Source organism: Petromyzon marinus, chromosome 68 (assembly GCF_048934315.1).
Source record: "Petromyzon marinus isolate PM22_M1 ecotype Great Lakes invasive population chromosome 68, UKy_Petmar_22M1.pri1.0, whole genome shotgun sequence".
Lineage (NCBI taxonomy): Eukaryota > Metazoa > Chordata > Hyperoartia > Petromyzontiformes > Petromyzontidae > Petromyzon > Petromyzon marinus.
Window position 1 is genome coordinate 3,099,981 of NC_133734.1, and position 26,177 is coordinate 3,126,157.

Consider the following 26,177-nt stretch of genomic DNA (forward strand, 5'->3'; position numbering starts at 1 on the left):
TCCGGGACCTTGCGAGATGTGATCCCCCTCCCATGTCACAATCCGATGGTCTATAAAGCCAGTTTCTTCCACAGATGTCCCAGTAAGGAGAACGTTGCAGCAACAAACAAATTATACACACAAACACAAACACGTAAGTTATGTGTATGTGTCTGTGAAAAAGAGCTTCAAGCATGTGATTATTCTCATACTGATTTGATTCGAAGATTCATAACCACCTTGTCTGCTCACTCAGCCACTCGAGCACTCAATCCCTCAATCACTCACCAACTACTCACCCACTCAATCACTCACCCACCCACTCACCCACTCACTCACCCACTCACTGAGCCACTCACTCACCACCTCACCCACTCACCCACTAACTCACCCACCCACTCACCCACTCACTCACCCACTCAGCCACTCACTCACCCACTCACTCACTCACCCACTCACCCACTCACTCACCCACCCACCCACTCACTCACCCACTCAGCCACTCACTCACCCACTCACTCACTCACCCACTCACCCACTCACTCACTCACCCACTCAGCCACTCAATCACCCACTCACCTACTCACTCACTCACCCATCCACCCACTCACCCACCCACTCACTCACTCACCCACTCACTCACCCACCCACCCACTCACCCACTCACCCACTCACTCACCCACTCACCCACTCACTCACCCACTCACTCACTCACCCATCCACCCACTCACCCACCCACCCACCCACTCATTCACTCACCCACTCACTCACCCACCCACCCACTCACCCACCCAGCCACTCACTCACTCACCCACTTACCCACTCACCCACTCACCCACCCACTCACCCACTCACTCACTCACCCACTCACTCACCCACTCACCCACTCACCCACTCACCCACCCACTCACCCACTCACTCACTCACCCACTCACCCACTCACCCACCCAGCCACTCACTCACTCACCAACTCACCCACTCACCCACCCACTCACCCACTCACTCACTCACTCACCCACTCACTCACCCACTCACCCACTCACTCACCCACTCACCCACTCACCCACCCACTCACCCACTCACTCACCCACTCACCCACTCACTCACCCACTCACTCACCCACTCACTCACCCACTCACCCACCCACCCACTCACCCACTCACTCACTCACCCACTGACTCCTCCCCCATCTCTGCGGTCTCATCCACGATACGCCAGTTGACCCGTGACGTCACAAGAAGCGAAAGAGGAAGTTTGGTGCCGTTGCGATAACAGCGAGTTGGGTGAGTGGCGAGGGCGGGTGGGTGAGTAGGTGGTGAGTGGGTGAGTGAGTGGGTGGTGAGTAGGTGGTGAGTGGGTGAGTGAGTGGGTGGGTGGGTGAGTGGGTGAGTGAGTGAGTGGGTGAGTAGGTGGTGAGTGGGTGAGTGAGTGGGTGGGTGGGTGAGTGGGTGAGTGAGTGGGTGAGTGAGTGGGTGGTGAGTGGGTGAGTGGGTGAGTGAGTGGGTGAGTGAGTGAGTGGGTGAGTGAGTGAGTGGGTGAGTGAGTGAGTGAGTGGTGAGTGAGTGGGTGAGTGAGTAGGTGAGTGGGTGAGTGAGTGGGTGAGTGAGTAGGTGAGTGGGTGGGTGAGTGAGTGAGTGGTGAGTGAGTGGGTGAGTGAGTGGGTGAGTGAGTAGGTGAGTGGGTGGGTGAGCGGGTGAGTGAGTGAGTGGGTGAGTGAGTGAGTGGGTGAGTGAGTAGGTGAGTGGGTGGGTGAGTGAGTGAGTGAGTGGGTGAGTGAGTGAGTGGGTGAGTGAGTGGGTGAGTGAGTGAGTGGTGAGTGAGTGAGTGGTGAGTGGGTGGGTGAGTGAGTGGTGAGTGGGTGAGTAGGTGAGTGAGTGAGTGGGTGAGTGGGTGGGTGAGTGAGTGGATGAGTGAGTGAGTGGGTGAGTGAGTGGATGAGTGAGTGGGTGAGTGAGTGGGTGAGTGGGTGAGTGAGTGGGTGGGTGAGTGGGTGGTGAGTGAGTGAGTGGGTGAGTGGGTGAGTGAGTGGGTGGGTGAGTGAGTGGGTGGGTGGGTGAGTGAGTAAGTGAGTAAGTGAGTGAGTGAGTGGGTGAGTGGGTGGGTGAGTGAGTGAGTGGTGAGTCAGTGGGTGAGTGAGTGAGTGGGTGAGTGAGTGGGTGAGTGAGTGGGTGGGTGGGTGAGTGAGTGGGTGAGTGAGTGGGTAAGTCAGTGGGTGAGTGGGTGAGTGGTGAGTGGGTGGGTGAGTGAGTGGGTGAGTGAGTGAGTGGTGAGTGAGTGGGTGAGTGGGTGAGTGAGTGAGTGGGTGAGTGAGTGGGTGAGTGAGTGGGTGGTGAGTAGGTGGTGAGTGGGTGAGTGAGTGGGTGGGTGGGTGAGTGGGTGAGTGAGTGAGTGGGTGAGTAGGTGGTGAGTGGGTGAGTGAGTGGGTGGGTGGGTGAGTGGGTGAGTGAGTGGGTGAGTGAGTGGGTGGTGAGTGGGTGAGTGGGTGAGTGAGTGGGTGAGTGAGTGAGTGGGTGAGTGAGTGAGTGGGTGAGTGAGTGAGTGAGTGGTGAGTGAGTGGGTGAGTGAGTAGGTGAGTGGGTGAGTGAGTGGGTGAGTGAGTAGGTGAGTGGGTGGGTGAGTGAGTGAGTGGTGAGTGAGTGGGTGAGTGAGTGGGTGAGTGAGTAGGTGAGTGGGTGGGTGAGCGGGTGAGTGAGTGAGTGGGTGAGTGAGTGAGTGGGTGAGTGAGTAGGTGAGTGGGTGGGTGAGTGAGTGAGTGAGTGGGTGAGTGAGTGAGTGGGTGAGTGAGTGGGTGAGTGAGTGAGTGGTGAGTGAGTGAGTGGTGAGTGGGTGGGTGAGTGAGTGGTGAGTGGGTGAGTAGGTGAGTGAGTGAGTGGGTGAGTGGGTGGGTGAGTGAGTGGATGAGTGAGTGAGTGGGTGAGTGAGTGGATGAGTGAGTGGGTGAGTGAGTGGGTGAGTGGGTGAGTGAGTGGGTGGGTGAGTGGGTGGTGAGTGAGTGAGTGGGTGAGTGGGTGAGTGAGTGGGTGGGTGAGTGAGTGGGTGGGTGGGTGAGTGAGTAAGTGAGTAAGTGAGTGAGTGAGTGGGTGAGTGGGTGGGTGAGTGAGTGAGTGGTGAGTCAGTGGGTGAGTGAGTGAGTGGGTGAGTGAGTGGGTGAGTGAGTGGGTGGGTGGGTGAGTGAGTGGGTGAGTGAGTGGGTAAGTCAGTGGGTGAGTGGGTGAGTGGTGAGTGGGTGGGTGAGTGAGTGGGTGAGTGAGTGAGTGGTGAGTGAGTGGGTGAGTGGGTGAGTGAGTGAGTGGGTGAGTGAGTGGGTGAGTGAGTGAGTGGGTGAGTGGGTGAGTGAGTGAGTGGGTGGGTGAGTGAGTGGGTGAGTGAGTGAGTGGGTGAGTGAGTGGGTGAGTGAGTGAGTGAGTGGGTGAGTGGGTGAGTGAGTGGGTGGGTGAGAGAGTGGGTGAGTGAGTGGTGGGTGAGTGAGTGGGTGAGTGTGTGAGTGAGTGGGTGAGTGGGTGAGTGAGTGAGTGGGTAGGTCAGTGAGTGAGTGGGTGAGTGGGTGAGTGAGTGGGTGATTGGTGAGTGGTGGGTGAGTGAGTAGGTGAGTGAGTGGGTGAGGGGGTGAGTGAGTGGTGAGTGAGTGAGTAGGTGGTGAGTAGGTGAGTGTGTGGGTGGGGGAGTTGGTAGGTGAGTGAGTGGGTGAGTGGGTGAGTGGGTGAGTGAGTGAGTGAGTTGGTGAGTGGGTGAGTGGTGAGTGAGTGGGTGAGTGAGTGAGTAGGTGGGTGCGTGAGTGGTGAGTGAGTGAGTGGGTGAGTGAGTGAGTGAGTGGGTGAGTGAGTGAGTGGGTGAGTGGTGAGTGAGTGGGTGAGTGAGTGAGTGAGTGGTGAGTGAGTGAGTGGGTGAGTGAGTTTGGTGAGTGAGTGGGTGAGTGGTGAGTGGGTGAGTGAGTGAGTGGGTGAGTGAGTGAGTTAGTGGTGAGTGAGTGAGTGGGTGGGTGGGTGAGTGGGTGGGTGGGTGAGTGAGTGGGTGGGTGAGTGGGTGATTGAGTGAGTAAGTAGGTGAGTGAGTGAGTAGGTGAGTGAGTGAGTAGGTGAGTGAGTGGGTGAGTGAGTGAGTGTGTGAGTGAGTGAGTGGGTGAGTGAGTGGGTGAGTGAGTGAGTGAGTGGGTGAGTGAGTGGGTGAGTGAGTGAGTGGGTGAGTGAGTGAGTGGGTGAGTGAGTAGGTGAGTAGGTGAGTAAGTGATTGGGTGAGTGAGTGGGTGAGTGAGTGAGTGGGTGAGTGAGTGAGTGTGTGAGTGAGTGAGTGGGTGAGTGAGTGAGTGGGTAGGTGAGTGAGTGGGTGAGTAGGTGAGTGAGTGGGTGAGTGGGTGAGTCAGTGTGGCATACCATGTTGATATTAGTCATTGTTCAAGTTATCTCGCGGTCCATCGGCATTAGTTCAAGGAAGCAGTCCTTGCATTAAACCAATGTTAGTGTTGTGTAACTGTGTCGTGTATAGTGTAGTGTGTAACAGTATAGTAACATCGTGTAGTGTATAGTGGTGTATAGTGTATTGTATAGTGTAGTGTTTAGTGTATTTTATAGTGTAGTGTATAGTGGCGTATTGTATTGTATAGTGTAGTATGTAGTAGTGTAGTGTATAGTAGTGTATAGTGTAGTGTATAGTAGTGTTTACTAGTGTATAGTGTAGTGTATAGTGTATTGTATCGTGTAGTGTGAACTGTATTATGAAGTGTAATGTATAGTGTAGTGTAGTGTATAGTAGTGCATAGTGTAGTGTATAGTGTAGTGTATAGTAGTGTATACTAGTGTATAGTGTAGGGTATATTGTAGTGTATAGTGTAGTATATAGTGTAGTGTATAGTGTAGTGTATAGTGTAGTGTATAGTGTGTAGTATAGTGTATAGTGTAGTAAATAATGTAGTGTATAGTGTAGTCTATAGTGTAGTGTATAGTGTAGTGTTTAGTGTGTAGAATAGTGTATAGTGTAGAATATAGTGTAGTATATAGTGTAGTGTATAGTGTAGTGTATAGTGTAGTGTGTAGCAGTGTATAGTGTAGTGTATAGTGTAGTGTATAGTGTTTTGTATAGTATAGTGTATAGTGTAGTGTATAGTGTATTGTATAGTGTAGTGTATAGTAGTGTATAGTGTAGTGTATAGTGTAGTGTATAGTGTAGTATATTGTAGTGTATAATGTAGTGTATAGTGTAGTGTATAGTGTAGTGTATAGTGTAGTATATAGTGTAGTGTATAGTGTAGTGTATAGTGTAGTGTATAGTGTAGTGTATAGTGTAGTATAGTGTAGTGTATAGTGTAGTGTATAGTGTAGTGTATAGTATAGTGTAGTGTATAGTGTATGGTGTAGTGTATAGTGTAGTGTATAGTGTAGTGTATAGTGTAGTATAGTGTAGTGTATAGTGTAGTGTATAGTGTAGTATATAGTGTAGTATATAGTGTAGTGTATAGTGTAGTGTATAGTATAGTGTAGTGTATAGTGTAGTGTAGTGTATAGTGTAGTATATAGTGTAGTGTATAGTGTATAGTAGTGTATAGTGTAGTGTATAGTGTATAGTGTAGTGTATAGTGTAGTGTGTAGTGTATAGTGTAGTGTATAGTGTAGTGTATAGTGTAGTGTATAGTGTAGTGTATAGTGTATAGTGTAGTATATAGTGTAGTGTATAGTGTAGTATATAGTGTAGTATACAGTGTAGTGTATAGTGTAGTGTATAGTGTAGTGTATAGTATAGTGTAGTGTATAGTGTAGTATATAGTGTAGTGTATAGTGTAGTGTATAGTGTAGTGTATTGTGTAGTGTATAGTGTAGTGTAGTGTGTAGTGTATAGTGTAGTGTATAGTGTAGTATATAGTGTATAGTATAGTGTAGTGTATAGTGTAGTGTATAGTGTAGTATATAGTAGTATAGTGTAGTATATAGTGTATAGTATAGTGTAGTGTATAGTGTAGAGTATAGTGTAGTATAAAATATAATCCACTTACCCTGATCTTCACTGTGCACCTGGCAGGGCCGACAGCGCCGGCGGTTCCCCTCGGGCGAATCGGCTTTGCCGGGGGTTGCCGCTGGCTGACCAACGGACCATCAGTCACCACTGATCAATCAACAATCACTGATCAATCATCAATCACCACTGATCAATCATCACGACGGAGAAACGCCTAGGTTGAGTCGTCCGTGCGAGTGGCGATGAGGGCCTTGTTGGTGATGGCCGTGGTGGTGATGGAGGCTGCCGTGTTGCAGGTGATCGAGTTTGCCCGGCGTCAAAGTGCTGACCCATCCACCCTCTTGGTTTAGGCCTAGCACGTCGGTCGTGGTGTGTATGGTGTAGTGTGTAGTGTAGAGTGTAGTGTGTAGTGTATAGTGTAGTGTATAAGTCGTGGTGTGTATAGTGTAGTATAGAGTGTAGTGTGTAGTGTATAGTGTAGTGTATAGTGTAGTGTGTAGTGTATAGTGTAGTGTATAGTGTAGTGTGTAGTGTAGTGTGTAGTGTAGTGTGTAGTGTATAGTGTAGTGTATAGTGTAGTGTATAGTGTAGTGTGTAGTGTAGTGTAGTGTGTAGTGTGTAGTGTATAGTGTAGTGTATAGTGTAGTGTATAGTGTAGTGTATAGTGTAGTGTATAGTGTATAGTGTAGTGTAGTGTGTAGTGTAGTGTGTAGTGTATAGTGTAGTGTATAGTGTAGTGTATAGTGTAGTGTATAGTGTAGTGTATAGTGTAGTGTAGTGTGTAGTGTAGTGTGTAGTGTAGTGTGTAGTGTATAGTGTATAGTGTAGTGTGTAGTGTAGTGTGTAGTGTATAGTGTATAGTGTAGTGTGTAGTGTATAGTGTAGTGTAGTGTATAGTGTAGTGTGTAGTGTAGTGTATAGTGGTGTGTAGTGTATAGTGTAGTGTATAAGTCGGAGTGTGTAGTGTATAGTGTAGTGTATAATCCGTGGTGTGTAGTGTATAGTGTAGTGTGTAGTGTATAGTAGTGTAGTGTATAGTAGTGTAGTCAATAGTGTAGTGTATAGTAGTGTAGTGTATAGTGTAGTGTATAATAGTGTAGTGTATAGTGTAGTGTGTAGTGTATAGTGTATAGTGTAGTGTACAGTGTAGTGTATAATAGTGTAGTGTATAGTGTAGTGTGTAGTGTATAAGTCGTGGTGTGTAGTGTAGTGTATAGTGTAGTGTATAGTGTAGTGTATAGTGTAGTGTGTAGTGTATAGTGTAGTGTATTGTTGTACTGCATAGTTTGGTAGTGTATAGTGGAGTGTACAGTATAGTGTAGTGTATAATGTAGTGTATTGTAGTGTATAGTGGAGTGTACAGTATAGTGGAGTGTATAATGTAGTGTATTGTAGTGCATTGTGTAGTGTACAGTGTCATGTATAGTCGTGTTTAGTATAGTGTATAGAAGTGTATGGTGTATAGTAGTGTGAAGTGTATAGAAGTGCATTGTGTAGTGTATAGTGTAGTGTATTGTGTAGTGTATATTAGTTTATTGTGTAGTAGTGGAGTGTATAGTGTATGTACAGTAGTGTGGTGTATCATAGTGGTGTAGTGTAGTGTATAGTAGTTTAGTGTATAGTGTAGTGTATAGTGTATGTACAGTAGTGTGGTGTATCATAGTGGTGTAGTGTAGTGTATAGTAGTTTAGTGTATAGTGTAGTGTATAGTGTAGTGTATACTAGTGTATAGTGTAGTGTAGAGTCTAGTGTATAGTAGTGCATAGTGTAGTGTATAGTATATAGTGTATAGTTTAGTGTATAGTGTAGTGTATAGTGCAATGTATAGTGTATAGTGTAGTGTATAGTGTAGTGTATAGTAGTGTATAGTGTAGTGTAGAGTGTAGTGTATAGTGTATAGTATGTTTGTGTCGATTAACTGTGAATATCATGAGACCTCCTTTGCCAGTAACAAAATATGATCATCATAACTGTGAATAACCCAACTGATAATACATATTCCATCGTAATTGATACCACGACCTTAGATCAACACTAATCCCCCGGTATGGGGAGTCACACCCACGACCTCCTGTATAGCAGGCGAGGTAGTTAACATCTCGCAGGGTCTGGGATCTAACCCACGACCTCCTGTATAGCAGGCGAGGTAGTCAACATCTCCCAGTGTCTGGAATATAACCCACGACCTCCTCTACACCAGGCGAGGTAGTTAACATTTCACAGGGTCACGGGATCGAACCCACGACCTCCTGTACACCAGGCGAGGTAGTTAACATCTCTCAGGGTCACGGGATATAACCCACGACCTCCATCTTACCAGGCGAGGTAGTTAACATCTCGCAGGGTCTGGGATCTAACCCATGACCTCCATATCAGGCGAGGTAGTTAACATATCATAGAATCCGGTGATCTAACCCACTAACCTCCCGCACACCAGGCGAGGTAGTCAACATCTCACAGTGTCCCAGATCGAACCGACGACTTCCTGCACACCAGGCGAGGTAGTTAACATCTCGCAGGGTCTGGGATCTAACCCATGACCTCCTGTACAACAGGCGAGGTAGTTAACATCTCGCAGGGTCTGGGATCTAACCCACGACCTCCTGTACAACAGGCGAGGTAGTTAACATCTCACAGAATCCGGGATCTAACCCACGACCTCCTGTACACCAGGCGAGGTAGTTAACATCTCACAGAATCAGGGATCTAACCCACGACCTCCTGCATACCAGGCGAGGTAGTTAACATATCACAGAATCCGGGATATAACCCACGACCTTCCTGTACACCAGGCGAGGTAGTTAACATCTCACAGAATCAGGGATCTAACCCATGACCTCCATACCAGGCGAGGCAGTTAACATCTCACAGAATCTGGGATCTAACCCACGACCTCCTGTACAACAGGCGAGATAGTTAACATCTCACAGAATCCGGGATCTAACCCACGACCTCCTGTACAACAGGCGAGGTAGTTAACATCTCACAGAATCCGGGATCTAACCCATGACCTTCCTGTACACCAGGCGAGGTAGTTAACATCTCACAGAATCCGGGATCTAACCCACGACCTCCTGCATACCAGGCGAGGTAGTTAACATATCACAGAATCCGGGATCTAACCCATGACCTCCATACCAGGCGAGGCAGTTAACATCTCACAGAATCCGGGATCTAACCCACGACCTTCCTGTACACAAGGCGAGGTAGTCAACATCTCACAGTGTCCGGTGATCTAACCCACGAACCTCCCGCACACCAGGCGAGGTAGTTAACATCTCACAGAATCCGGGATCTAACCCACGACCTTCCTGTACACCAGGCGAGGTAGTTAACATCTCACAGAATCCGGGATCTAACCCACGACCTCCTGCATACCAGGCGAGGTAGTTAACATCTCACAGAATCCGGGATCTAACCCACGACCTCCTGCATACCAGGCGAGGTAGTTAACATATCACAGAATCCGGGATCTAACCCATGACCTCCATACCAGGCGAGGCAGTTAACATCTCACAGAATCCGGGATCTAACCCACGACCTCCTGCATACTAGGCGAGGTAGTTAACATATCACAGAATCCGGGATCTAACCCATGACCTCCATACCAGGCGAGGCAGTTAACATCTCACAGAATCCGGGATCTAACCCACGACCACCTGTACACAAGGCGAGGTAGTCAACATCTCGCAGGGTCTGGGATCTAACCCATGACCTCCTGCACACCAGGCGAGGTATTTAACATCTCACAGGGTCCGGGATCTAACCCACGACCTCCTGCATAACAGCGAGGTAGTTAACATCTCACAGTGTCTGGGATCTAACCCACGACCTCCTGCGTACCAGGCGAGGTAGTTAACATCTCACAGGGTCCGGGATCTAACCCGCGACGTCCTGTACACCAGGCGAGGTAGTTAACATCTCACAGGGTCCGGGATCTAACCCACGACCTCCATATCAGGCGAGGCAGTTAACATCTCACAGAATCCGGGATCTAACCCACGACCTCCTGTACACAAGGCGAGGTAGTCAACATCTCACAGAATCCGGGATCTAACCCACGAACCTCCTGCACACGAGGCGAGGTAGTTAACATCTCACAGGGTCCGGTGATCTAACCCACGAACCTCCCGCACACCAGGCGAGGTAGTCAACATCTCACAGAATCCGGGATCTAACCCACGACCTCCTGCACACGAGGCGAGGTAGTTAACATCTCACAGGGTCCGGTGATCTAACCCACGAACCTCCCGCACACCAGGCGAGGTAGTCAACATCTCACAGAATCCGGGATCTAACCCACGAACCTCCTGCACACGAGGCGAGGTAGTTAACATCTCACAGGGTCCGGTGATCTAACCCACGAACCTCCCGCACACCAGGCGAGGTAGTTAACATCTCAAAGGGGTCACAGGATCTAACCCACGAACCTCCCGCACACCAGGCGAGGTAGTTAACATATCACAGAATCCGGGATCTAACCCATGACCTCAATACCAGGCGAGGCAGTTAACATCTCACAGTGTCCGGGATCTAACCCACGAACCTCTCGCACACCAGGCGAGGTAGTTAACATCTCACAGGGGTCACGGGATCTCACCCACGAACCTCCTCTGGATTGACGGTGCCCGTCTCTCTACCCGTTGCAGGCAGCCACGGTGCCCTCATGCGGCGATGGCTTCTACCGTGCCTCAAGCGGCGCCATTTGCTGCCAGAAGTGCTCACAAGGTGACGGGGATGGCATGATTTGGTCGCGCTGCGTCTTCTACGCGCGTGCGTTTCTCTCTTCGTCTGTCATCACGGAAGAAATTGAAAATTGAGAATAAAATAATAAATTGATGAAATAAAATAATAACACAACAATATTCTCACGACGTTTCGGCCACAACGCAAGCGGCCTTCATCAGGTGAAGGGGGACGAGGCTGTCTGGTAGGACAGCGCTGGAGTGAGAAAGCCACGCTGAGATCGCGACCTTTAAGCTGTGTGAGAAGAAACAAAGCGCCTTGACAAAGGAATTAGCGTATGTATACACACAGCTTAAAGGTCGTGATCTCAGCGTGGCTTTCTCACTCCAGTGCTGTCCTACCAGACAGTCTCGTCCCTTTACCTGATGAAGGCCGCTTGTGTTGTGGCCGAAACGTCGTGAGAATTTTATTGTGTTATTTTATTTTATCAATTTATTATTTAATTCTCATTCTACGTGGTGGTGACTTTACCGAAAGAACCAAAGATGATGAATCCTTGCAGTCACGAAAGCTTTAAATCGAAAAATAAAAACGAGTTGGGGTTGAGGCAATCCATCGGTAGTGGCGCCTGTCGTAGAGAGAGCTACGTAGCTCAGCGCGCCAAACTTAAGCGAAACATAGTTTCATTCTAATATGGGTCTCTGTGTGATTTCTGTGCGGTCCTCTATCGGTTTCTATGGGTCTCTGTGGGTCTCTTTGGGTCTCTGTGGGTCTCTGTGGGTGTCTGTGGGTCTCTGTGGGTCTCTCTCTAAATCTATGGGTCTCTATCTAACCCGATGGGGTCTCTATGGGTCTCTGTATGTCAATGTCATCTCTAGGAATCTCTATATGTCTATGAGTGGCTTCATGGGTCTCTATTTAAATCTTTGGGTCTCTATCTAACACTATGGGGTCTCTATGGGTCTCTGTATGTCAATGTCATCTCTAGGAATCTCTATATGTCTCTATAAGTGGATTTATGGGTCTCTAGCTAAATCTATGGGTCTCTGTCTAACCCGATGGGGTCTCTATGGGTCTCTGTATATCAATATGATCTCTAGGAATCTCTATATGTCTATAAGTGGCTTTATGGGTCTCTATTTAAATCTATGGGTCTCCATCTAACACTATGGGATCTCTATGGATCTCTATGGGCCTATATATCTATATGGGTCTCTAAGTATCTCTATGTAACTCTATGTAACTCTATGGGTCTCTATCTAACCCTATGGGGTGTCTATGCATCTATTTGGGTCTCTAGGTATCTCTATATGTCTATACATGTCTCTATGGGTCTATATGGGTCTCTGTACATCTATATGGGTCTCTATGTAAACTATATGTGTCTCTATGTGTCTCTATGGGTCTCTATGTAATTCTATGGGTCTCTATGTAACTCTATGGGCCTCTATGTATCTCTATGGGTATCTATGTATCTCTATGGGTCTCTATGGGTCTCTATGGGTCTCTATGGGTCTCTATATCTAAATGGGTCTCTAGGTATCTCTATGGGTCTATGTGTAACTCTATGGGGTCTCTATGGGTCTCTGTATCTCTAAATGGGTCTCTATGTGTCTCTGTGGTGGCCACCCACCCCTTCTGTGTGTAGCTATAGTGCCAGTAGCCATCATAGACGCTGCTGCTGCTACTCGCTACTAACAGCACTTGCCCCTACAGTCTGCCAGAGGCTACCTGGGGGTTCTTTGTTTTTGTGATACTCGCTACTACTAACAGCACTTGCCCCTACAGCCCTGCTAGATGCTACCTGGGGGATCTTTGTCTTTGTGTTACTAACAGCCACTTGCCCCTACAGCCTGCTAGAGGCTACCTGGGGGATCTTTGTCTTTGTGATACTACTAACAGCCACTTGCCACTACAGCCTGCTAGAGGCTACCTGGGGGATCTTTGTCTTTGTGCTATTACTAACAGCACTTGCCCCTACAGCCTGCTAGAGGCTACCTGGGGGATCTTTGTCTTTGCTACTAACAGCCACTTGCCCCTACAGCCTGCTAGAGGCTACCTGGGGGATCTGTGTCTTTGCTCCCAACAGCACTTGCCCCTACAGCATGCTAGAGGCTACCTGGGGGATCTTTGTATTTGTGCTACTACTAACAGCACTTGCCCCTACAGCCTGCTAGAGGCTACCCGGGGGATCTTTGTCTTTGTGATACTACTAACAGCCACTTGCCCCTACAGCCTGCTAGAGGCTACCTGGGGGATCTTTGTCTTTGTGCTACTACTAACAGCACTTGCCCCTACAGCCTGCTAGAGGCTACCTGGGGGATCTTTGTCTTTGTGCTACTACTAAAAGCATTTGCCCCTACAGCCTGCTAGAGGCTACCTGGGGGATCTTTGTCTTTGCTACTAACAGCCACTTGCCCCTACAGCCTGCCAGAGGCTACCTGGGGGATCTGTGTCTTTGCTACTAACAGCACTTGCCCCTACAGCCTGCTAGAGGCTACCTGGGGGATCTTTGTCTTTGTGACACTCGCTACTACTAACAGCCACTTGCCCCTACAGCCTGCTAGAGGCTACCTGGGGGATCTTTGTCTTTGCTACTAACAGCCACTTGCCCCTACAGCCCTGCTAGAGGCTACCTGGGGGATCTTTGTCTTTGTGATACTCGCTACTACTAACAGCCACTTGCCCCTACAGACTGCTAGAGGCTACCTGGGGGATCTTTGTCTTTGCTACTAGCATCACTTACCCCTACAGCCTGCTAGAGGCTACCTGGGGGATCTTTGTCTTTGTGCTACAACTAACACAGCACTTACCCCTACAGCTTGCTAGAGGCTACCTGGGGGATCTTTGTCTTTGCTACTAACAGCCACTTGCCCCTACAGCCTGCTAGAGGCTACCTGGGGGATCTGTGTCTTTGCTCCCAACAGCACTTGCCCCTACAGCATGCTAGAGGCTACCTGGGGGATCTTTGTATTTGTGCTACTACTAACAGCACTTGCCCCTACAGCCTGCTAGAGGCTACCCGGGGGATCTTTGTCTTTGTGATACTACTAACAGCCACTTGCCCCTACAGCCTGCTAGAGGCTACCTGGGGGATCTTTGTCTTTGTGCTACTACTAACAGCACTTGCCCCTACAGCCTGCTAGAGGCTACCTGGGGGATCTTTGTCTTTGTGCTACTACTAAAAGCATTTGCCCCTACAGCCTGCTAGAGGCTACCTGGGGGATCTTTGTCTTTGCTACTAACAGCCACTTGCCCCTACAGCCTGCCAGAGGCTACCTGGGGGATCTGTGTCTTTGCTACTAACAGCACTTGCCGCTACAGCCTGCTAGAGGCTACCCGGGGGATCTTTGTCTTTGTGATACTACTAACAGCCACTTGCCCCTACAGCCTGCTAGAGGCTACCTGGGGGATCTTTGTCTTTGTGCTACTACTAACAGCACTTGCCCCTACAGCCTGCTAGAGGCTACCTGGGGGATCTTTGTCTTTGTGCTACTACTAAAAGCATTTGCCCCTACAGCCTGCTAGAGGCTACCTGGGAGATCTTTGTCTTTGCTACTAACAGCCACTTGCCCCTACAGCCTGCCAGAGGCTACCTGGGGGATCTGTGTCTTTGCTACTAACAGCACTTGCCCCTACAGCCTGCCAGAGGCTACCTGGGGGATCTGTGTCTTTGCTACTAACAGCACTTGCCCCTACAACCTGCTAGAGGCTACCTGGGGGATCTTTGTCTTTGTGATACTACTAACAGCCACTTGCCCCTACAGCCTGCTAGAGGTTACCTGGGGGATCTTTGTCTTTGCTACTAACAGCACTTGCCTCTACAGCCTGCTAGACGCTACCTGGGGGATCTTTGTCTTTGTGCTACTACTAACAGCCACTTGCCCCTACAGCATGCTAGAGGCTACCTGGGGGATCTTTGTCTTTGCTACTAACAGCCACTTGCCCCTACAGCCTGCTAGAGGCTACCTGGGGGATCTTTTTCTTTGTGCTACTACTAACAGCACTTGCCCCTACAGCCTGCTAGAGGCTACCTGGGGGATCTTTGTCTTTGTGCTACAACTAACACAGCACTTACCCCTACAGCCTGCTAGAGGCTACCTGGGGGATCTTTGTCTTTGTGCTACTAACAGCCACTTGCCCCTACAGCCTGCCAGAGGCTACCTGGGGGATCTGTGTCTTTGCTACTAACAGCACTTGCCCCTACAGCCTGCTAGAGGCTACCTGGGGGATCTTTATCTTTGTGCTACTACTAACAGCACTTGCCCCTACAGCCTGCTAGAGGCTACCTGGGGGATCTTTGTCTTTGCTACTAACAGCCACTTGCCCCTACAGCCCTGCTAGAGGCTACCTGGGGGATCTTTGTCTTTGTGATACTCGCTACTACTAACAGCCACTTGCCCCTACAGCCCTGCTAGAGGCTACCAGGGGGATCTTTGTCTTTGTGATACTCGCTACTACTAACAGCCACTTGCCCCTACAGACTGCTAGAGGCTACCTGCGGGATCTTTGTCTTTGTGCTACAACTAACACAGCACTTACCCCTACAGCTTGCTAGAGGCTACCTGGGGGATCTTTGTCTTTGCTACTAGCATCACTTACCCCTACAGCCTGCTAGAGGCTACCTGGGGGATCTTTGTCTTTGCTACTAACAGCCACTTGCCCCTACAGCCCTGCTAGAGGCTACCTGGGGGATCTTTGTCTTTGTGATACTCGCTACTACTAACAGCCACTTGCCCCTACAGCCTGCTAGAGGCTACCTGGGGGGTCTTTGGCTGTGTGCAACTCGCTACTACTAACAGCCACTTGCCCCTACAGCCTGCTAGAGGCTACCTGCGGGATCTTTGTCTTTGTGCTACAACTAACACAGCACTTACCCCTACAGCTTGCTAGAGGCTACCTGTGGGATCTTTGTCTTTGCTACTAGCATCACTTACCCCTACAGCCTGCTAGAGGCTACCTGGGGGATCTTTGTCTTTGTGCTACAACTAACACAGCACTTACCCCTACAGCCTGCTAGAGGCTACCTGAGGGATCTTTGTCTTTGCTACTAACAGGACTTGCCCCTACAGCCTGCTAGAGGCTACCTGGGGGATCTTTGTCTTTGTGCTACAACTAACACAGCACTTACCCCTACAGCCTGCTAGAGGCTACCTGGGGGATCTTTGTCTTTGTGACACTACTAACAGCCACTTGCCCCTACAGCCTGCTAGAGGCTACCTGGGGGATCTTTGTCTTTGTGACACTCGCTACTACTAACAGCCACTTGCCCCTACAGCCTGCTAGAGGCTACCTGGGGGATCTTTGTCTTTGCTACTAACAGCCACTTGCCCCTACAGCCCTGCTAGAGGCTACCTGGGGGATCTTTGTCTTTGTGATACTCGCTACTACTAACAGCCACTTGCCCCTACAGACTGCTAGAGGCTACCTGGGGGATCTTTGTCTTTGCTACTAGCATCACTTACCCCTACAGCCTGCTAGAGGCTACCTGGGGGATCTTTGTCTTTGTGCTACAACTAACACAGCACTTACCCCTACAGCTTGCTAGAGGCTACCTGGGGGATCTTTGTCTTTGCTACTAGCATCACTTACCCCTACAGCCTGCTAGAGGCTACCTGCGGGATCTTTGCTACTAACAGCACTTGCCCCTACAGCCCTGCTAGAGGCTACCTGGGGGTTCTTTGTCTTTGTGCTACAACTAACACAGCACTTACCCCTACAGCTTGCTAGAGGCTACCTGGGGGATCTTTGTCTTTGCTACTAGCATCACTTACCCCTACAGCCTGCTAGAGGCTACCTGCGGGATCTTTGCTACTAACAGCACTTGCCCCTACAGCCCTGTTAGAGGCTACCTGGGGGATCTTTGTCTTTGTGCTACAACTAACACAGCACTTACCCCTACAGCTTGCTAGAGGCTACCTGGGGGATCACTGTCTTTGTCTTTGATTTGTGCCCAACAGGAAGCTATTTACAATCGGACTGCACTGTTGAGTACGGACCGCCCAGCTGTGACGTCTGTGTTCCAGGCACCTTCACCGAGTTCCCAAACAGCTCGGGGAAATGCATCATATGCACACCTTGTCAGCCTGGTGAGCCACTCGTAATGATTGTCTCGTGTGCTGAAGCATCAACAAGCCTAACACGCGATACACTACACTATACACTACACTATACACTACTATATACTACACTATACACTACACTATACTATACACTACACTATACACTACACTATACACTACTACACTACACTACTACACTATACACTACACTATACACTACTATATTCTACTATACACTACATTATACACTAGACTATACACTACACTATACACTACTATATACTACTATACACTACACTATACACTACTATACACTACACTATACACTACACTATACACTACTACACTACACTACTATATACTACTTTAAACTACACTATACACTACACTATACACTATACACTACACTATACACTACTACACTACTACACTACACTATACACTACACTATACACTACACTATACATTACTATACACTACACTATACACTACACTATAAACTACACGATACACTACTATACACTACACTATATACTACACTATACACTACACTAAACACTACACTATACACTACTATACACTACACTTAACACTATTATACACTACACTATACACTACACTGTACACTACACTATACACTACACTATACACTACACTATACACTACACTACTATACACTACACTATACACTACACTAAACACTACACTATACACTACACTACTATACACTACACTATACACTGCACTATACACTACTATACACTACACTAAACATTATACTATACACTACTATACACTACACTATACACTACACTGTACACTACACTATACTCTACACTGTACACTACACTATACACTACACTATACACTAAACTATACACTACTATACACTACACTATACACTACTATACACTACACTATACAATACACTATACACTATACTATACACTACACTATACACTACACTATACACTATACACTACACTATACACTACACTATACACTACTATACACTACACTATACACTACTATACACTACTATACACTACACTATCCACTACACTATACACTACACTATGCACTACACTATACACTACACTATACACTACACTACACTATACACTACACTATACACTACACTATACACTACACTATACACTACTATACACTACACTATACACTACTATACACTACACTATACACTACTTGATATTTTTCTCTAATCCACAGATGAGGATGAGGAGCAGGAATGCAGCACAACCGCAGACAGACGGTGCAGATGCAAACCCGGCTATCATAAGCGTGGCAGCGAGCATTTCTGCAGAGAGGATTCTGTTGCACCTGTGACATCAAGTACAACCCGTCCCCCTGACTCAGGTGCGCTTCTACGGTCTCGTCACGGAGAGATATAAACCATCGTCATCATCGTCATCATCATCGTCATCGTCTTCATCATATAAACCATCGTCATCATCACCACCACGTAAACCATCATTCTATAAAACCATCATCATCACGTAAACCATCATCATCACGTAAACCATCATCATCACATAAACCATCATCATCACATAAACCATCATCATCACGTAAACCATCATCATCACATAAACCATCATCATCACATAAACCATCATCATCACGTAAACCGCCATCATCACATAAACCATCATCATCATCACATAAACCACCATCATTACATAAACCATCATCATCACATAAACCACCATCATTACATAAACCATCATCATCACGTAAACCATCATCATCACGTAAACCACCATCATCACGTAAACCACCATCATCACGTAAACCATCATCATCACATAAACCGCCATCATCACATAAACCATCATCATCACATAAACCATCATCATCACATAAACCACCATCATCACATAAACCACCATCATCACATAAACCACCATCATCACGTAAACCATCATCATCACGTAAACCATCATCATCACATAAACCATCATCACATAAACCATCATCACATAAACCATCATCATCACATAAACCATCATCATCACATAAACCATCATCATCACATAAACCACCATCATCACATAAACCATCATCACATAAACCATCATCATCACGTAAACCATCATCATCACATAAACCACCATCATCACGTAAACCATCACCATCACATAAACCATCATCATCACATAAACCATCATCATCACATAAACCATCATCACATAAACCACCATCATCACATAAACCATCATCATCACATAAACCATCATCATCACGTAAACCATCATCATCACATAAACCACCATCATCACGTAAACCATCATCACATAAACCATCATCATCACATAAACCACCATCATCATGTAAACCATCATCATCACGTAAACCATCATCATCACATAAACCACCATCATCACGTAAACCATCATCATCACATAAACCACCATCATCACATAAACCACCATCATCACGTAAACCATCATCACGTAAACCATCATCATCACATAAACCACCATCATCACGTAAACCACCATCATCACATAAACCATCATCACGTAAACCATCATCATCACATAAACCATCATCATCACGTAAACGACCATCATCACATAAACCATCATCACATAAACCATCATCATCATGTAAACCACCATCATCACGTAAACCACCATCATCACGTAAACCACCATCATCACGTAAACCATCATCATCATCACATAAACCACCATCATCATGTAAACCATCATCATCACATAAACCATCATCATCACGTAAACCACCATCATCACATAAACCACCATCATCACGTAAACCATCATCATCACGTAAACCATCATCATCACATAAACCACCATCATCACATAAACCACCATCATCACATAAACCATCATCATCACATAAACCATCATCACGTAAACCACCATCATCATGTAAACCATCATCATCACATAAACCATCATCATCATCATCATGTAAACCATCATCATCACGTAAACCATCATCATCACATAAACCATCATCACATAAACCACCATCATCACGTAAACCATCATCATCACATAAACCACCATCATCATGTAAACCATCATCATCACATAAACCATCATCATCACGTAAACCACCATCATCATGTAAACCATCATCACGTAAACCATCATCATCACGTAAACCATCATCATCATCACGTAAACCATCATCACGTAAACCACCATCATCATGTAAACCATCATCATCACATAAACCATCATCATCATCATGTAAACCATCATCATCACGTAAACCATCATCACGTAAACCACCATCATCATGTAAACCATCATCATCACATAAACCACCATCATCATGTAAACCATCATCATCACATAAACCATCATCATCACGTAAACCACCATCATCGCGTAAACCATCATCACGTAAACCATCATCATCACGTAAACCATCATCATCATCACGTAAACCATCATCATCACATAAACCATCATCATCATCATGTAAACCATCATCACGTAAACCATCATCATCACGTAAACCATCATCATCACGTAAACCATCATCATCACATAAACCACCATCATCACATAAACCATCATCACGTAAACCATCATCATCTTCAACAGCAGCTTCTGGCTGATCATCTGAACAAAACCGGTCACTGCATCATCGCGTAGCACTTTCAGATGCTACATACACTACTACACTATACACTACACTATACACTACTACACTATACACTACTATACTATACACTACTACACTATACACTACACTATACACTACACTATACACTACACTATACACTACTACACTATACACTATACACTACACTATACACTACTACACTATACACTACACTATACACTACACTATACACTACTACACTATACACTACTACACTATACACTATTACACTATACACTATTACACTATACACTACACTATACACTACTACACAATACACTACTACACTATACACTACACTACAAACTACACTACACTATACACTACACTATACACTACTACACTATACACTACTACACTATACACTACACTACACTATACACTACACTATACACTACACTATACACTACACTATACACTACTACACTATACACTACACTATACACTACTACACTATACACTACACTATACACTACTATACACTACACACTACGCTATACACTACTATACACTACACTATACACTACACTATACACTACTACACAATACACTACACTATACACTACACTACTACACTATACACTACACTATACACTACTACACTATACACTACACTATACACTACTATACACTACACTACACACTACTATACACTACACTATACACTACTATACACTACACTATACACTACACTATACACTACACTATACACTACTACACTATACACTACACTATACACTACACTATACTACACACTACACTACACTATACACTACACTATACACTACTACACTATACACTACACTATACACTACACTATACTACACACTACACTACACTATACACTACACTATACACTACTACACTATACACTACTACACTATACACTACACTATACACTACTACACTATACACTACACTATACACTACACTATACACTACTACACTATACACTACTACACTATACACTATTACACTATACACTATTACACTATACACTACACTATACACTACTACACAATACACTACTACACTATACACTACACAACAAACTACACTATACACTATACACTACACTATACACTACTACACTATACACTACTACACTATACACTACACTATACACTACACTATACACTACACTATACACTACACTATACACTACACTATACACTACTACACTATACACGACACTATACACTACTACACTATACACTACACTATACACTACACTATACACTACTATACACTACACACTACACTATACACTACTATACACTACACTATACACTACACTATACACTACTACACAATACACTACACTATACACTACACTACTACACTATACACTACACTATACACTACTACACTATACACTACACTATACACTACACTATACACTACTATACACTACACTACACACTACTATACACTACACTATACACTACTATACACTACACTATACACTACACTATACACTACTACACTATACACTACACTATACACTACACTATACTACACACTACACTACACTATACACTACACTATACACTACTACACTATACACTACACTATACACTACACTATACTACACACTACACTACACTATACACTACACTATACACTACTACACTATACACTACACTATACACTACTACACTATACACTACACTATACACTACACTATACACTACTACACTATACACTACACTATACACTATACACTACACTATACACTATTACACTATACACTACACTATACACTACACTATACACTACTACATTATACACTACACTATACACTACTACACTATACACTACACTATACACTACTACACTATACACTACACTATACACTACTATACACTACACTATACACACTACACTATGCACTACACTATACACTATGCAATGCACTACACACTACTATACACTACACTATACACTACTATACACTACACTATACACTACACTATACACTACACTATACACTACTACACTATACACTACACTATACACTACACTATACTACACACTACACTACACTATACACTACACTATACACTACTACACTATACACTACACTATACACTACACTATACTACACACTACACTACACTATACACTACACTATACACTACTACACTATACACTACACTATACACTACACTATACACTACTACACTATACACTACACTATACACTACACTATACACTACTACACTATACACTACACTATACACTATTACACTATACACTACACTATACACTATTACACTATACACTACACTATACACTACACTATACACTACTACACTATACACTACACTATACACTACTACACTATACACTACACTATACACTACTACACTATACACTACACTATACACTACTATACACTACACTATACACACTACACTATGCACTACACTATACACTATGCAATACACTACACTATACACTACACTATACACTACACACTTCACTACACACTACACTATACACTACACTATACACTACACTATACACTACTATACACTACACTATACACTACACTACACACTACACTACACTATACACTACACTATACACTACACTACACACTACACTATACACTACTACACTACACACTACACTATACACTACACTACACACTACACTACACACTACACCACACTATACACTACACTATACGCTACACTATACACTACTACACTATACACTACACTATACACTACACTATACACTACTATACACTACACACTACTATACACTACACTATACACTACACTACTACACTACACTACTACACTACTACACTATACACTACACTATACACTACAATACACTACACACTACACTACTACACTACACTACACATTACACTACTACACTACACACTACACTACACACTTCACTACACACTACACTACTACACTATACACTACTACACTATACACTACACTATACACTACACTATACACTACACTATACACTACACTATACACTACACTATACACTACACACTAATATACACTACACTATACACTACACTATACACTACACTACACATTACACTACACAGTTCACTACACACTACACTACACACTACACTATACACTACTATATACACTACACTACACACTACACACTACACTACACACTACACTACTACACTATACACTACACTACACTATACACTACACTATACACTACACTATGCACTACACTATACACTACACTATACACTACTACTACACTATACACTACTACACTATACACTACAATAAACAAATACCATCGCAAGCGTCTCCTTTTAGTCCCGCCCACTGCCACGCCCACCGTCTCCCGTGCTCGGCCTACGAGGCTGGGCCGGGCCGCCTTGTGGGGCGAGAGGGGCGGCCGCTTTGGGATCCACGCGGACGTCCTTCAGGCCGGTCCCCCCACTCAACGACTCTCGCCGTGAGGATGCCCCCCACTCTTAGCACCGGGGCTCGTGAGGGATGCCCCCCACTCTTAGCACCGGGGGGCTCGGAGTGACGTCTCCCACGCTTAGCACCGGGGCTCGTGAGGATGCCCCCCACGCTTAGCACCGGGGCTCGGAGTGACGCCCCCCACTCTTAGCACCGGGGCTCGGAGTGACGCCCCCCACTATACACTACACACTACACTACACACTACACTATACACTACTACACTACACTACTACACTACACACTACACTATACAATACACTACACTATACACTACACTATACGCTACACTATACACCACACTATACACTACACTACACACTACACTACACACTACACTATACGCTACACTACTACACTATACACTACACTATACGCTACACTACTACACTATACACTACACTATACACTACTACACTATACACTACACTATACACTACTATACACTACACTATACACTACACTACACACTATACACTACACTATACACTACTATACACTACACTATACACTACAATATACACTACACTATACACTACAATATACACTACACTATACACTACACTATACACTACACTATACACTATACACTACACTATACACTACTATATACACTACTATATACACTACACTATACACTACACTATACACTACTACACTATACACTACTACACTATACACTACTACACTATACACTACACTACACACTACTATATACACTACACTATACACTACACAATACACTACACTATACACTACACTATACGCTACACTATACACCACACTATACACTACACTACACACTACACTACACACTACACTATACGCTACACTACTACACTATACACTACACTATACGCTACACTACTACACTATACACTACACTATACACTACTACACTATACACTACTACACTATACACTACTACACTATACACTACTATACACTACACTATACACTACACTACACACTTCACTACACACTACACTACACTACTACACTATACACTACTACACTATACACTACACTATACACTACACTACACACTTCACTACACACTACACTACACTATACACTACACTATACACTACTACACTATACACTACACTATACACTACACTACACACTACACTACACTACTACACTACACACTACACTACTACACTATACACTACTACTACACTATACACTACAATAAACAAATACCATCGCAAGCGTCTCCTTTAAGTCCCGCCCACTGCCACGCCCACCGTCTCCCGTGCTCGGCCTACGAGGCTGGGCCGGGCCGCCTTGTGGGGCGAGAGGGGCGGCCGCTTTGGGATCCACGCGGACGTCCTGCAGGCCGGTCCCCCCACTCAACGACTCTCGCCGTGAGGATGCCCCCCACTCTTAGCACCGGGGCTCGTGAGGGATGCCCCCCACTCTTAGCACCGGGGGGCTCGGAGTGACGTCTCCCACGCTTAGCACCGGGGCTCGTGAGGATGCCCCCCACGCTTAGCACCGGGGCTCGGAGTGACGCCCCCCACTCTTAGCACCGGGGCTCGGAGTGACGCCCCCCACTATACACTACACACTACACTACACACTACACTATACAATACACTACACTATACACTACACTATACGCTACACTATACACCACACTATACACTACACTACACACTACACTACACACTACACTATACGCTACACTACTACACTATACACTACACTATACGCTACACTACTACACTATACACTACACTATACACTACTACACTATACACTACACTATACACTACTATACACTACACTATACACTACACTACACACTATACACTACACTATACACTACTATACACTACACTATACACTACAATATACACTACACTATACACTACAATATACACTACACTATACACTACACTATACACTACACTATACACTATACACTACACTATACACTACTATATACACTACTATATACACTACACTATACACTACACTATACACTACTACACTATACACTACTACACTATACACTACTACACTATACACTACACTACACACTACTATATACACTACACTATACACTACACAATACACTACACTATACACTACACTATACGCTACACTATACACCACACTATACACTACACTACACACTACACTACACACTACACTATACGCTACACTACTACACTATACACTACACTATACGCTACACTACTACACTATACACTACACTATACACTACTACACTATACACTACTACACTATACACTACTACACTATACACTACTATACACTACACTATACACTACACTACACACTTCACTACACACTACACTACACTACTACACTATACACTACTACACTATACACT

General features: G+C 45.3%; 1 protein-coding gene across 1 annotated transcript in view; it reads left to right on the forward strand.

Moving 5' to 3' along the window:
* The first annotated feature begins 1,183 nt into the window (after positions 1 to 1,183).
* Positions 1,184 to 26,177, forward strand: part of LOC142906604 (tumor necrosis factor receptor superfamily member 6-like) — a 50,960-nt gene continuing 25,966 nt past the window's right edge. Inside the window, exons 1-5 of the mRNA XM_076054759.1 lie at positions 1,184 to 1,262; positions 5,989 to 6,221; positions 10,575 to 10,653; positions 16,572 to 16,700; positions 17,904 to 18,050. Coding sequence (XP_075910874.1) covers positions 6,168 to 6,221; positions 10,575 to 10,653; positions 16,572 to 16,700; positions 17,904 to 18,050 — 409 coding nt within the window. The 5' untranslated portion in view covers positions 1,184 to 1,262; positions 5,989 to 6,167. The remainder of the gene's footprint in view (positions 1,263 to 5,988; positions 6,222 to 10,574; positions 10,654 to 16,571; positions 16,701 to 17,903; positions 18,051 to 26,177) is intronic.